The sequence below is a fragment of the Channa argus genome, chromosome 7 (assembly GCF_033026475.1).
Source record: "Channa argus isolate prfri chromosome 7, Channa argus male v1.0, whole genome shotgun sequence".
NCBI lineage: Eukaryota > Metazoa > Chordata > Actinopteri > Anabantiformes > Channidae > Channa > Channa argus.
In genome coordinates, this window is record NC_090203.1 from 28,134,196 (window position 1) to 28,148,550 (window position 14,355).

Consider the following 14,355-nt stretch of genomic DNA (forward strand, 5'->3'; position numbering starts at 1 on the left):
AAAAAAAAAAACTTGTTATGTCTTATAATTTGCAACACTAGTGGTGAACAGGGGTCAGCATGGCAATAAGTGTAATGTGCCAATTTACAACAGGTGTGAGAACACAGACTGTTTTGCAGTTTGCAATGTATAGGGTTATGTAACTGCAGACCAATCAGTGGTCATGCTGACAGCTGTATACTACCACATTAAACACACCCGGTGGTATCAGTGTATCTTGGCTAAGTGAAGACTTATCATTTGACATTTTTTATAATTAAGAGATTTGTAAATGAGAATCTCAGTGTCAATCACATTACACATTGCCGTTACATGCAACATCTGATGTAACGGCAGCAATCATTAAATAACCGTGACACTGAAGAAAACTAAAAACCCTAACTGATTATCAGCAAAGGTCTGAAACATTTCAATTCATCTACCAAGTAATTGCACACATAATTAGGAGCTCTTTATTCTTTAACAATAAGAAGGATTAAGAAATAAGAATTGGCCTTTACTTTCTTTTTTAAAGTAATGAGCCTCTATAACATACTAAATATACAGTGCAGTGGTAAACCTATACTGAACCTCCGCACTTTCTGTATATATCAAATAAAAAAGTTATCTCCTGTCAGTAGACTATCTAGTCTGTAGAGTGAAATACTGCATGAACAAGCTAGGACTATAAGTACTGTTGGATCTCAATATTAAGGTGTTTCATATGTCTGTGTACTTCAACTGTAAGGACAGGAGACAGAAATAGCTGCTAGCATAACCCACAAACCACATCCCTTAAAACAATACTACAGTTGTATCAAAACCTCGTTGGGAATGTTTGAACATAAACTGTGGATAGAAGACTACTAATTTCACATGAGGGCAAAAGTCTGATAACATATGATTTTTTATGAATTGACTTAAACTTAGGTTAATCGATATCAAATGATTGAGGAACAGTGAAAATGTTACCACTTACACAAATGGTTGACAAGAAAAAAGTAAAGAAAACTAGATACTAAACTAGATGCTACAAACGGTCTCAAGGTTTTCGTTTACAATCCCACAGTTGCCATGTTAGTCATGGAATGTTTTAGAGGGTCCGACTTTGCTACTCAACAACACCCTTGTGAATCTGCACCACTAACTGATGTGTGAGGGCTATAGACTTAATACACAATAGGTACTTGTATAATCCCACATATGTAAGGTGTAAATCTTGACCCTTAAGTGCTATTGACATCACCTACAACAGTAAGTTTAAGGTGTGTTGTTCTTCTTAGTAATGTATAAGTACTGCAGGAATTAAGGCTGGAACTACACAAAGAGGGACACAGGCTCGAACTAATCACACACAAATAAAATCATGGATCATGGAACCTTGTCAGGCGTTTTCAGAGAGGACAGTGTGCCAATCTTTTTATTACTAACCAATGTTTCCCAACCTGTCTATCAACCAGGTGGAACATTGTAGGGTAATCTTTTAAGTGAGCCTTTCGTTATGTCTTTGGCTAATGTCCAGAGCTTTAAACAGAACCTATGAGGTACCTAGATAAGTAAGTTTAGTATCGCAATATTTATCTGCTCCAAAAGCTCTAAGATCTAGTTTGTGATCCAGTTGTAGTTATCTTTTGAGTAGGTAGCATCACTTGCTTTGTTATCTTAACATTTTACACTAAGCTAATGTTGCTGTAGGTTATTAAAGCAGATGGACAGACCAACGGAGAGTTTCTTAAAAGTACAAACTGGATTTGACTACGCCAATCTGTGATTTAGCATTTTAACACCAAAATGTGGCCAAGCAGCAACAACCACAAGATGGCACTGTAGACAAGATTTTTCACCTGGGTTCTTAATATTCTTTAAAGTGCGACCAATTTTTGACTTTCTTCTGATGGTTCTAGATTCTAGATATATATATATACACACACACACACACACACACATATATATATCTATATATATATATCTATATATATCTATATATATATATATCTATATATATATCTATATATATCTATATATATATATATCTATATATCTATAGATATATATATCTATAGATATATATATCTATATATATATAGATATATATATCTATAGATATATATATCTATATATATATATATCTATATATCTATATATATATATATATCTATATCTATATCTATATCTATATATATATATATCTATATATCTATATATATATATCTATATATATATATATATATATATATATATATATATATATATATATATATATGTGTGTGTGTGTGTGTATATATACACATCTCTCTCTCTCTCTCTCTCTCTATCTATCTATATATATATATTGAATTTAGGCCAGCTGGCAGATGTTTTATTATTTAGCCAGAAGCAGACACATATTTTAACAGGAGTAAGACAGAGGGAAGTTAAGTAGCCTACCATTCATAAACATGTACTCGCCAAACTTGAACCATAATATACAGTAAAAAAAAAATCACTGTTTAAAATTGCCAGTTTAAAATAAAGCTTTCAGTCTTTAATGTCATTTTTAGCTTGTGGTAAACAGATATTAGTGTGCATTCATCAAAAGAATCAACTACTTTCCGTTTTTGCACGAATACTAATATTGCTTTACAATTTATTTTAACTTGGGGGTACCTGAGTGTTGCCAGTGGTCCCGCCGGGTCTCCCTCCCGCCATCTTTCATGTGTAACAACAACAAGAAAAAAAATAATATCAAGAAAAAACAAAATGAAATGAATATTAAAAAAAAATGTGGGACAAGGAGAGATTTTGTTAATGACTGCGGGACCAGAAAGGACAGGCTGAGTGCTGGTCAACCAATCAGCTCCTTTCATATGCAGTATGTCTACTACTTTTTGAGACAACACCCAAATCTAAATTGCGATTTGTTGATATCTGTTGACTTGTGGATTGCTGGGACTGAAAGGAACCAATTGGCAACCAGTACAACAGTGTATGTCTGCGTGTTTTGAGTTTAATGAAAAGCACATAGGACTCTTTAGTTTTTCAGAGCTACAGTTGAGTGAAAATTTCTGCACCCAAATAGCAAAAACAGTAAAACCACGAATGTGTTTGTCATCAACATAATATTTAACGTGCATTTAGCTGGTACAAATGTTCTTTTATCTTCAAGTAACAAATAATAAATGATTGTATAAAAAGAAGGTTGTAGTGAAATAATGAAAATTATCAGTGCAAAAGTTTGCATCCCTGTTGATGAACCCACTAGCTAATTATCTTTAATATGCCAATCAGGTGTCAACATTTAATGCTTGATGAGTAGCAGCAAGTGTGTCAAATTGGGCTTGCAATTTAAATTTGAACTAATCCAACTTCTGACTCTTCATCTGCCTTTTTAACGTCTGAGGGGAGCGGGGAGAGACATTGGCTGTGTACAAAATCATTGCATACTTAGTAGTATCCGAGTTGAGTGTGTAAATCTGTCCATTATATAGCGTTGTCAAAGTTTCACGTATTGCAATACTAATACTTGAATACATAGCATGGACCCTACTTTCTGGTAACAATCCCACAATGCAACGCTCCTCGTTTTAGAGATGAGAAAATGACTGTCACGCTCAAACTGCTGTTGTGATGAGGGAATTTGAAAATAGTTAGTAAAATGTCAATTGATTACTTACTACTGAGTAGACTAGGGATTAGGGAATGAGTGAGTAGGGGGTGATTTCAGACACAGCCTGATTGTTCTAACCAAATCAGACCAGCTTCAGAGCCGAGGACAACTATATTTACAACATGCATCGGCCTCTGAGCCTCTGTTGGAGGATGGATCTATGTTCTGAGGTTCAAGGCCAGCTTGAGGCACATCACGTGTAAATTTTAAGCTGGGATACCCACCTGTCACTACAGGTCCTAGCTTGAAATTTCATTACCATAGGGACATTTCTGCATTAATGGGAGCATTAGCGCTAGCCATAGAAGGGTCAACAGCTCTGATGCTAAAGCTAACTTGGTATGATTAGAGAATAGCAGGGGCCAACTGGGAGTGTTGAGACTTCCAGATGGCTTACATAACTTGAGTATTACAACTCTAAAGGGTATTACCAGTTAGTGTGACCACTCAGTTAGGGTGACTGTAAAAAGTACTGCTATTTCTACACTCTGGGGCTAAAACTATTATTTAAAGTCAGATTAGTGTGAGCAGATCTCTCAAGGCACTGCAAATCGAGAAAGAAGTGCCTGGTGACTAAGTTTGCACTCTTGTCTTTGGACAGTTATCTAAGTCTTGGAGAGACAACTGGCTCGAGACAGAGGTTTTTGAATGATGATTGATGTACTGTAAATCCTTTTTATGAGGGGAGATCCTTTCTCTTCCTTGACACTGACACACTTAGTCCCAGCCAATCGTGGCTTCTGATGAGGTCAAACTGAAGCCACTCCCAATGTGAGACATGAAACGAATGCTATGAAGGCAGGGGACCTGACAACATCCTTAGAGGCAGCTGGAATACAAGTTCACATCTCCGCAGTCAAACGTAGTGTGCACAAGTCTGGGCTGTTTGGGGAAAAAAAGCATGCAAAAAGCATACTTAGAATATGCTCATGAGCATGTAAACAATCCCAATGAGTTTCAGAACAGGATTATGTGGTCTGATGAGAGCAAAGTTGAAATTACTTGGTTATAATTAGGACAGATATGTCTGGCAAGAAAAAAAAAAAAAAACTCTGCCCGTGAGAAGAGGAACACCATTGGTGGAGGCTGTTTTGGGGGTGTATGCCTGCATCAGGCACTGGAGTTCTGCATAAAGTAGAAGGACGCAGCCCAATATCAGAAAATGTTAATCAAAAGACCCCTACTATCAGTAAAGAAGGTAAAAAAAGAAGAGGTAGCAAATACAGCACAATGTTCTATTGCATAAAGCAAAGTCAACTCAAGAATGTTTACCAGTTTTACCACTGCCAAATCACTCTAATCTGTCAGATCAATAAAAACTTGAAGATATATTTGAAGGGGGTGCTACATTGCAGACAATCACGTAATTTGGTAGAACAATTATGCCAAGAATGTGCTAACATTGTACCAGAAAGATACAAACCCAAAGAGGATTGTGGAGATTATAAAGGCCAAGGGAGGACAGTACAGTATTAGAGAACATTTCATAATAAGTGATACAAATTTTTGCACCGATATAATTTTCAATATTTTACTATTTTACAACACTCCTTGACAACTTCTGATGACAAAAGAACATTTGTACTATGTGAATTTGCATTAATATTATGTTGTGAAAAAAAAGATCAGTCTTTGTTTTATTTTTTTTACCATTTCACAGTAAGGAGACGCAAAGCTTTGCACGGAGCTGTAGCTCTATTGTAAACATAGAAGCAGAAAAATGAGACGACAGACATGACACAAACAGTTTTAAGAAAACAAATCATAGAAACCCACAACTATTTCCCACTGTGGGAAAAAAGGATTTCAAACATAATGTTTAGAACTGTGCACCATCAAACATTTTGCAAGTTTTTGTGAATCTCTGAAACAAGCACATAAACTGTGTGATGTAGACAATGACAAGGTGGCTGGAAAATCAACGCAGAAGTAGTGTACACACAATGCCAGGAACACAACAAAAAATATCATGTTTTGCTGTGTTCTGTTAGAGCATACATGAAATGGCTCAGCATATTCTGCACATTTTATAAATTAAAAAAAAAAACAAAAAAAACTAAAACTTATCTGCGGATTATTCAAAAATCCAAAATGATCCACTGCAAAGCTAAACATATCATTCTTCTGAAGTCTACATATATGTGAAAAATGGGAAATATTTGTTCTTTCGCACTTAAAGGGACTGTCAATAATTTATAGTGTACCACCAATAATATAATGGAATCTCTTCTGTGCGTCCACTATAGTCACTGTGTCATTCTTTGTGTGCATCTAGACTGGTTATTTTACTCCTTTGACAGAAGACTAACGGTGCTGCCATGACACAAGAACAACAACTGCATAAATTGTTCATGACATCTGGAGTTTTGCTTTATGTGAGGCTTCACTTAAAGGTAGCTTTTTCTTAATGTTACTTCCACCCACTACTGCATAATGCCAACTCTGCTGAATGCACACAAAACTAAGCAAGCTGTGCATTTGCTGTGTTTGTGTGTGTGTGCGTTTACTCTTACATGGGCAGTGTTGTTGTTCTGGCTGGATCTTGACCTTCGTCTGGAGGTGATGCCGATGTTTTCACCTTTCAGCAGGGAGTGAACCACATCATCCAGAAAGGTCATCTGGACCATGGATGGATCCACGTTCTGAGGTTCTAGCACCTGAACACATTATAGATACATTGTTTATGCCCATCTAAGTACCAGATTAGCCCAAACTATAATCATAATGTTCTATTTAAAAGCTGCAAAAATATTCATTCTTTTCCTCCACTTTTCCTCCAATGAAATTTACACTCAAACTAAATGAACAATAACCAGTGGAAAGCAAAACAAAAAATGACAAAAGAGGAAGGAAAACCTGAAGAGTAACAATGTAGGAAGGAGAAGAGCTCCATTTCAGTAAAGGATATAAAAAAGTGAGAAGGAAAACCCCACAAAAACATCTGTGACCGCACTAATGATTGGGTTGACTGATATGGGTTTTTTTTTTTTATGAATGATCTTTAGAGAGGAGGGAAGCTTAAGGCCAATTTATTTCTTTTCTCTTTTTGTATTTAAAAAAAAATTCTCAGATTTAAAATTGGTTAGTGTAGGGAGCATCTTCATAGTATTTAACAACGCACTTGCTTTGATATCATGAAGGCAACTTCTTTTGCGTGTACAGTACAAAGTCATGGGTAGCAAATTCAATGAAATGACAGTGTAATGCCTCTGATTGAGTGACAGTAATTTTACACATCAGAATGCTCTGATTTTCAGTCCCATATGTGAGTTAAATGCTCACAGTGTAGGCTCGAGCAGATGTGTCTGCAAAAATCTGTATTTATTGGCCTGCGTGAGCGCAGACATTAGCCAATGCAGATAAATCAAAAAATGTTTGGCCCAATTAAGAAGCCAACCAATCAATTGGTCGATCACTAGTGTAAAAATTACACTACCTACCTACTTTACGTATGAAAGGAACTGCAAGTTTATTAGTTTGCCACATATGCTTTTGTTGTCCTGACAATAAGGCATTTTTCACATTAGAAAACAATACCTGTACATACTGTATAACTTTTATATCCGAGTGCTGAGAAACATAAATGTAATCCTTGTTAGTTTGAGTCTAAAATAGTTGCTAGCCAAACGTTGCGTTAAGTCTTATATATTTGTGTGTGTGAGTGAGAGTGAGAGTGTGTGTGTGAGTGAGAGTGTGAGTGAGAGTGAGAGTGTGTGTGTGAGTGAGAGTGTGAGTGTGAGTGAGAGTGAGAGTGTGTGTGTGTGTGTGAGTGAGAGTGTGAGAGCATACCTGGTCATTCATAACGACCATGTTTCGACTGAAGAGGTCGTGGTGCGTAATGATGCCAGTGAACCACTGGGTGGCTGAGTCTTGTCTGTACACACGCACACGATAGCCATTAAGTGAATAGGGACCTGGAGGCAACAAGAAACAGTTCCATCACAATGCTGTACTGCCTCTCCCTTCCATGCAGGTTCCTAATATTGTAAGACTAACTAGTTACAGAATTGATAACCGACAACGTGATTACAATACAGTATTTGTACACCAGTTACAATATAGTTAAAAGAAAAATAACCGCTCCTACATGAATAACACTATGCAGTGCAACAGCAATACAATTTACAGAGACTTGTGCTTGACAATATACCGAGCATATCAGAAAGCTTACCTTGCATGAAAATTTCTTGAACTTTCTGGTCTTTGAGCCAGCCCTTCACTTCCTCGTGGAGCTGAGGGTTGTCTCTTAACACTGGGTTCTGGCTGTCCACCTCATCCTAAAGGACACATATAGAATTTCCACGGATTAGCATCAAACACCAAAATTGATTAAATTAGTGAACACTGTTCTCAAAGTGCTCCCACAGCATTTCACCAAATCATCTGGGCTGAGTCTGTTCTGTTGACTCTCAGCTGTTTGCCTTTAGTAATGACAGTGTGATAGTGTTTGAATGTAAGACTATGCATGAAAACTGATTTCCTTATGGTACCTATTCATTCCATTTTAACATCCCTAGGAACATTTCACTGAAGAACAATACTCTCTTTTGGTTCAGATACAGATACACACATCCAAGGAGACTAGTATAACCACATTCAGACAGCTGAATGCTAGAGTGGTATATACAACACAAACAAGTTTCAATAGGAAAAACAGATAAAACGTCACTGTTAGTATTGATGTTTGTTTCTTTGTGCGAGTGTTAGCAGTCAAAGGTGAACTGCTGACAAATGCACAGAAACGTCCAGACCATTCTTACAATAAACCCATAAGTGTCCCATGATCAATACATTTAGGGTTAATTGCATAGTCTCATGAATCCATTTGAAAAGTGCAAAGCACTAACACGAGTAAGAAATTCACACGGCACAAGTATCATGAAAACTATTTGACAGTATCATCTTTTAAACACACAAAACAGCAATACACACAGTGCTGACAGCAGATTGAATGAGGAAGAGGAAACCACAGTCACCACACTGGTAGCACACTGAGCTATTCTGCTGTGTGGCTGCATTTGTGTCAGTGAGCAAATATAGTTCAAGAGGTTATTCTGGAGAGTCTGGAAAAGAATTGGTTACAGTTGGAATCAGAGTTTTGTCCATTTTCAAATATTTCAAAGGTTGAATGCTGAAGCAAATAGCACAAAATAAAACTGACTCAGCCAACACACATGACAATCCACCTTTTATCTATTGTTTATGTGCTGCAGGCTTTTATTTCATCACAACATAACTAGTATCACCCTCCAAATCACTTCAGGATGTGCGATTTTTCAGGCCATCCTAACCACACAGCATATTAAAGATCTCCCTACAGATTTGTGTGTGGCTGTGGAGGACATTTCTAAAACTTCACTTCATGTTTTCTGCAGTATTTCACGGTCTGCTTCGAATTTTTGTTCTTTAGCAAAAGCCAAACACTTTTTCTCAACTGGCTGCTTGACATTTGCATCTACTTTGCTGATATGTTTTGCTGTGGCTGCTGCTCCTTTGGTTTCTTCAAACACACCTCTGGTAATTGTTACCAGAGCTCACTTTTCCTTCCATAATGATTTTCATTTATCCAGATGCTGCTTTGCAGACTTTATTACTGTGATGTGGCCATAGGTAAGGTTTACTTGACTATCACTCCCATTGTGGCTACTCCTTTCTGCAATTTCCTTGCAGTCATATAGGTGTTTTCCTCTGCCTTTCTGTGCATCAGACAAGAAGTTGGACCTGTATGTTTTTCTTATTTTGCATGTTTTGTTTTCTATCGTTCCATTGAACAACCTTTCAGGCAGTGGAAATTTCAAACTGGAAGTGTTCGGATGTATATTTTGTACGTAGATGATATGTAGATCACTTAGTTTAACATCCTTGGTCGGTTGCTTGAGATGCTCATAGTTGTGGCGTTACCATGAGATTAGAACAATCTGAGAATGTATTATTTAGCAAATTATTATTTACCAAATTTACTAAATATCTATAAATAGCTGCAAAACTAGGGTTGCCTACATTTGCAAACAACTATATTCTAACTATAAGCAGAGGGATAGAGGGACAGTCGTCAGATGTCTGTCTACATTCAGATAACAGGCTGATACACTGTGGTAAAAATAGACAGACAGTCTAGACTGTGTCAATTGTTTCCTGTCACCCACAGAAAATGACTGGTAAAAATGACTACACAATTTGGAAAATATTACCAACCTGTATTAATTATACTATTAGCACACCAAACAAAATAAAGGTTTATCAATCCAGTTTCAATACAGATTTACATGTTTTGGAATCAACTCTGGTGAATATACCAGAGTCAACAGGTGAATATAACATCTCTTTTAGAATGTTTCAAATAACAAATGCCATTAATGCACAAACTCATACAGAAATTAAACACGCTACAGTAAGATAAGGCATCAGCGTGACCTGAAAGTCTCCTCAAAACGGAGAAGCACAGGAGTCAAAGAGAAACAGGAAGCAGAGCAGACAAGATGCAACCACAGCTTCCATTCAACTTACAATCTCTTTCCATCACAGCCACATCTCCGACCCCACCTTCCTCTAGTCCTACTGGATTAGCTACCTACAATAGCCCTGCTCTTAAGATTACCACCGTACAGAGTAAAACTTGGATTGCAGCCCTGGACAATACATTTTTCTCATACATTCCCCATCTGCAGCTTTAATAATAACTGTCAATCAAACCTAGTAATTCTAAACAATGTAACAATACCTCATAACAATAAAAGAATAGTAAAAAAGAATATTTTTTTAACCCCACAGACCTCAAAATTGTTCTTCTAAGCCTGGATTCACCTCAGCGAGATAGAACTGTTTAAAACCCAGTCAGTACATAATAAACAGCTTTCTTACTGACATTTTCTTAAAAAGCATAAGCAACAGGAACATTGCCACCACTAAAACTGGATCTAAAAATCTGACTTTTGCTTGTATTTGAGCAAAACATAACACATGTGCAATACGACAGCAACAAAAACAGCTGCATTTGACCAGTAACTGCTTTTAAGCCCATAATATTGTACAGGACTTACATTGATGAAGTGTGGCTAAAGAAAAGCTGTTGCAATGATATTTCTATGCTGAACTGAGTTGCTCTGGGCCAAATATGAAGGCAAAGACACTTTTTTCAGATCTCTTGCTGGAGAGGAGAATAAAGATATAACTCCCCGAAACAAACAATACTCGAATGAGGCTGCAGAAAAACACTGGAAACAGTTTGTTGATATCAAATAAATTTGTTTTTGATGTACTTTAGCCCCTTTAAAATTAGGGTGATCTCATACAAAAGGTGCTATATTTGCTATACTTTTGGAGGTCAATGAACATGCACAATAGGAAAGAGTTCAGTCAGCTGGGTGCAAAGGAGTTAAGTTTAGGGCAACCTGTTACATTGTAATTGAATGTAGGTGGATGCAAACTTAATCCTAAACCTAACATAATAAGTCTGAATGCACATTCAACTATTACAAATGTTCCATCGTCATCAGAGACCAATTTTCAAATTGCTTTCTATAGCTTTAGTTTGGGGTGTAAATGTACATTAATGCTTTTAAACTTCCCTCTGACTTCCCTATATTAAAATATTTTGACATGTCAATATCAGTGTCAGATGAATCTTTAGCGGTGTTAAATAGGCTGTGGTGACACTGTCCACCAGGACACAATGAGTTGATCAACAAAAACGGAGGTTAAAGAAACGCTTAATGAGATATGTCGTGTGTTAGAAGACAATGAGACAATTTATGATCTACTAAATGAAATACATTATGGATAGCTACTTAACTTTTTTGTCTACAACCGAGCATTTGCTAGGATTGTTTCTATAACTCTATGGATATTTGTTCAAACTCACTGTAAATACAACAAAGAGCTGAGGCAGGCAAACCAATGTGTGACAAAGGACATTCTGTGGACCAGATAATTACTATCATAAAAACAACTATGACACACTTTCACATACTGCACACAGTAAATGGAGACAAAGACAGATGGCTTGTTAAAGACTTCAAACGCCCTTCCTTTCAGGGACACTGCTCATTGCCATGGAGACACTGAGGCTGTGGGAGACTTTCTGATGTCATTATTCTTTACAACCGTACTTGGGGTGACTGAGGATTGTGTGGACACAGATCTATCTTTTACACTGAGTTTTTATTTCAGACACTGTATGGATGAACAGTAACTCTCGCTACAAACTTAATTTGAGAAGAGGTTGCTGTCCAGACTGAGATCCACAATTCATTCTGTAATGCTTAGATGTGATAGAATGTCATTCATAAAAACTTCACACGATAATCAAAAAACACAATTCAGAACGTTTAAAAAACAAGCGTTGAATATTCTTATATGTTGTTTAAGCACTTTTGTTTGTAATGTATACATCCAATTAGTCCTTTGGATGAACTATAAAATTAATTTTGAGAATGTACCACCATTAAAACCATTAATTTTATAATACATCAAACTTAAATTAGGTGATAAAAAGATAAAAGAATGAAAACTATCGTGGGTGAAAAAGCTGAGACAAATGTCCTTTTAAACTTAAATTTTTAGCAGGAGCACTTCACAACCTCAAAAAGAAGCTGGAGCCTATCCCAGCTGGCAAGAGGCTGGGTGCACCCTGCACAGGTCAGTCCATCTCAGGGCCACTGAGAATCATACACAGACAGAGAACCATTCTCACTCACATTTACACCTATAGGCAATTTAGATTCCAATTACACTCATATGCATGTTTTTGGACTGCAGGCGCAGTCCACGCAATCACGGGAAGAGCATTCAAACTCCACACAGAGAAGCAACAGCTGGCCAGGGCACAATCCCACAACCTTCAACCGGTGAGATGGCATCTGCGAACCACCACATTTCTCTAGTACAGTAACTGATATTTGTTTGATGAATCAGACCAGGACAAATCCCGTGTTCCTGCCTTGTCATATACAGTATATGCACGTACACACATATTTACTCACTCATCGCTTCATTAGATACGCCTGTATAATCTAATGCAATCTAATCCAGCAGTAAACCATTTTACATTTTTGTGGCCAACCCACTATGACCTCAATAATAAAAACATAGCAGACTTTCTCACTAGATGTATTCCAGCGATAACTGAGTTCACATCGAAAGTAACTTCAAAAATTTCAAAAATCTGGCAGGTCTGCGCCTTGTTCTCTAGTTTCCAATCCCACGACCATCACCGCCAGCACCACTACGACAACAACAACTAAAAGCAGGTGAGGGAGGAGTGAGTGCAAACAAATCTTGTATTCCAACTTTATAGCATTTGGCAGTATGCTCCAAATCAATGTGCTTCTCCACGCGGTCACCTCCACATTTAAGCTATCAAATCAACTCCTTCTTAAAATAATAACCTGTTAAGTCCATGTTAATGCTGCAGTCCAGTCAAGAGCACCAGCCTGCAGCCACAACTCACATTCCAAAACCACGAAAGCTTTGTGAAGGTGAGAATGTTTGTTTACTGCTGGGATGTGTAGATGTGTGGGGTCTGCACAGCATCTAAAAGTATTCTAGCTCAACATGAGTGCAGTCAACCAAGAGCATCTATTGAGAAAGAACATGCTGGTTTCATTTAATGTTTTCACCGCAAACACACTAGGTTTGAAGTGGACACAACTCTCCTTCACAGTGCACTGGCAGATTGAAAAGTGCTGTTGGTACCAGCACAACACTTTGGAAAACACACTGCTATACTGTATGACTGAGCTGTGTGTGTGTGTGTGTGTGTGTGTGTGTGTGTGTGTGTGTGTGTGTGTGTGTGTGTGTGTGTGTAGTTTGAACAAAGTCTTGAGTCAGCACTAACAGTTTCTCCGCCTCCTGTCCCTTAGTCTCAACAGTCACCATAACTTTCTAGCATAAGGGAAATACACACACACACAAACACACACTACACAGGGTTGAGAGGCAAGCTGGGTCGGCCCACTGAACAGTGACTTCATTGTAGCATTTACGCCAAACAGATTGTAGCCCCCTCCCTGTCCCTCCGTCAACTTCCTCCCTCCACTCTTCCTGTCCAACTGGAAAAACAGAATAACTAAAAGGGGAGTGTCTACAGCTTCAATGCTCTTAAAGTGTGTTTGTGTGTGTATATGTGTATGTGTGTGTCAGACTGTGTTTGACGGGGAGAGAGTTGGACTGTTTTACTGCTCTGCAAAGTTCAAAGGTCTCCAGAAGAATAGGCAGCTCTGTGTGGGCACGAGTGATTTAAGAATAGAGGAATTTGTGTGTATGTGTCTGTGTGTGTACAAGTACTCCTCTGCATACTGCAGTGCAAGGAGTAGATTGTGGTTCACACTGTCCTTCCCCTCACACATGGCTACAAACTGGCAGTATTCTGACTTTGTGGTTTTGCAACATTGTTGGTTAATTAGTGAATAAGTTATAGTAACTAAAATTAAATTTTTACATCGAGGATGCTTGAAGTTAGGTTAATAAAATCTGGGACACATTCCTAAATAAGGTAAACTTAGACCTGAGGCACCTGAGGCCACACATATCTCCACAAATCCTTTTTTTACCGTATTATCGTTATTATTATTACACATACAGTGGAATCAAATACGTTTGTATATCGCTCTATTTTAACTTCAAATTTAATTACTTTTTGTCTAATGATTACAACAATTCTTCTGTCATTACAACTTATTTCTTTGCTCTAGCATTAGTACTTATTTTTGTTTATTTATCTAGAGATCAAC

General features: G+C 37.4%; 1 protein-coding gene across 4 annotated transcripts in view; it reads right to left on the bottom strand.

The window, feature by feature from the left end:
* The window catches only part of jmjd1cb (jumonji domain containing 1Cb), a 125,866-nt gene that overhangs the window by 25,507 nt on the left and 86,004 nt on the right, over positions 1-14,355 (bottom strand). For 3 of the 4 annotated variants that reach the window (XM_067509113.1, XM_067509115.1, XM_067509117.1), the window contains 4 exons: positions 7,797-7,902; positions 7,415-7,539; positions 6,139-6,282; positions 2,626-2,667 (listed from right to left, as the gene is read on the bottom strand). In XM_067509113.1, coding sequence (XP_067365214.1) covers positions 2,626-2,667; positions 6,139-6,282; positions 7,415-7,539; positions 7,797-7,902 — 417 coding nt within the window. The remainder of the gene's footprint in view (positions 1-2,625; positions 2,668-6,138; positions 6,283-7,414; positions 7,540-7,796; positions 7,903-14,355) is intronic. The other variant, XM_067509114.1, reaches the window with a different exon arrangement.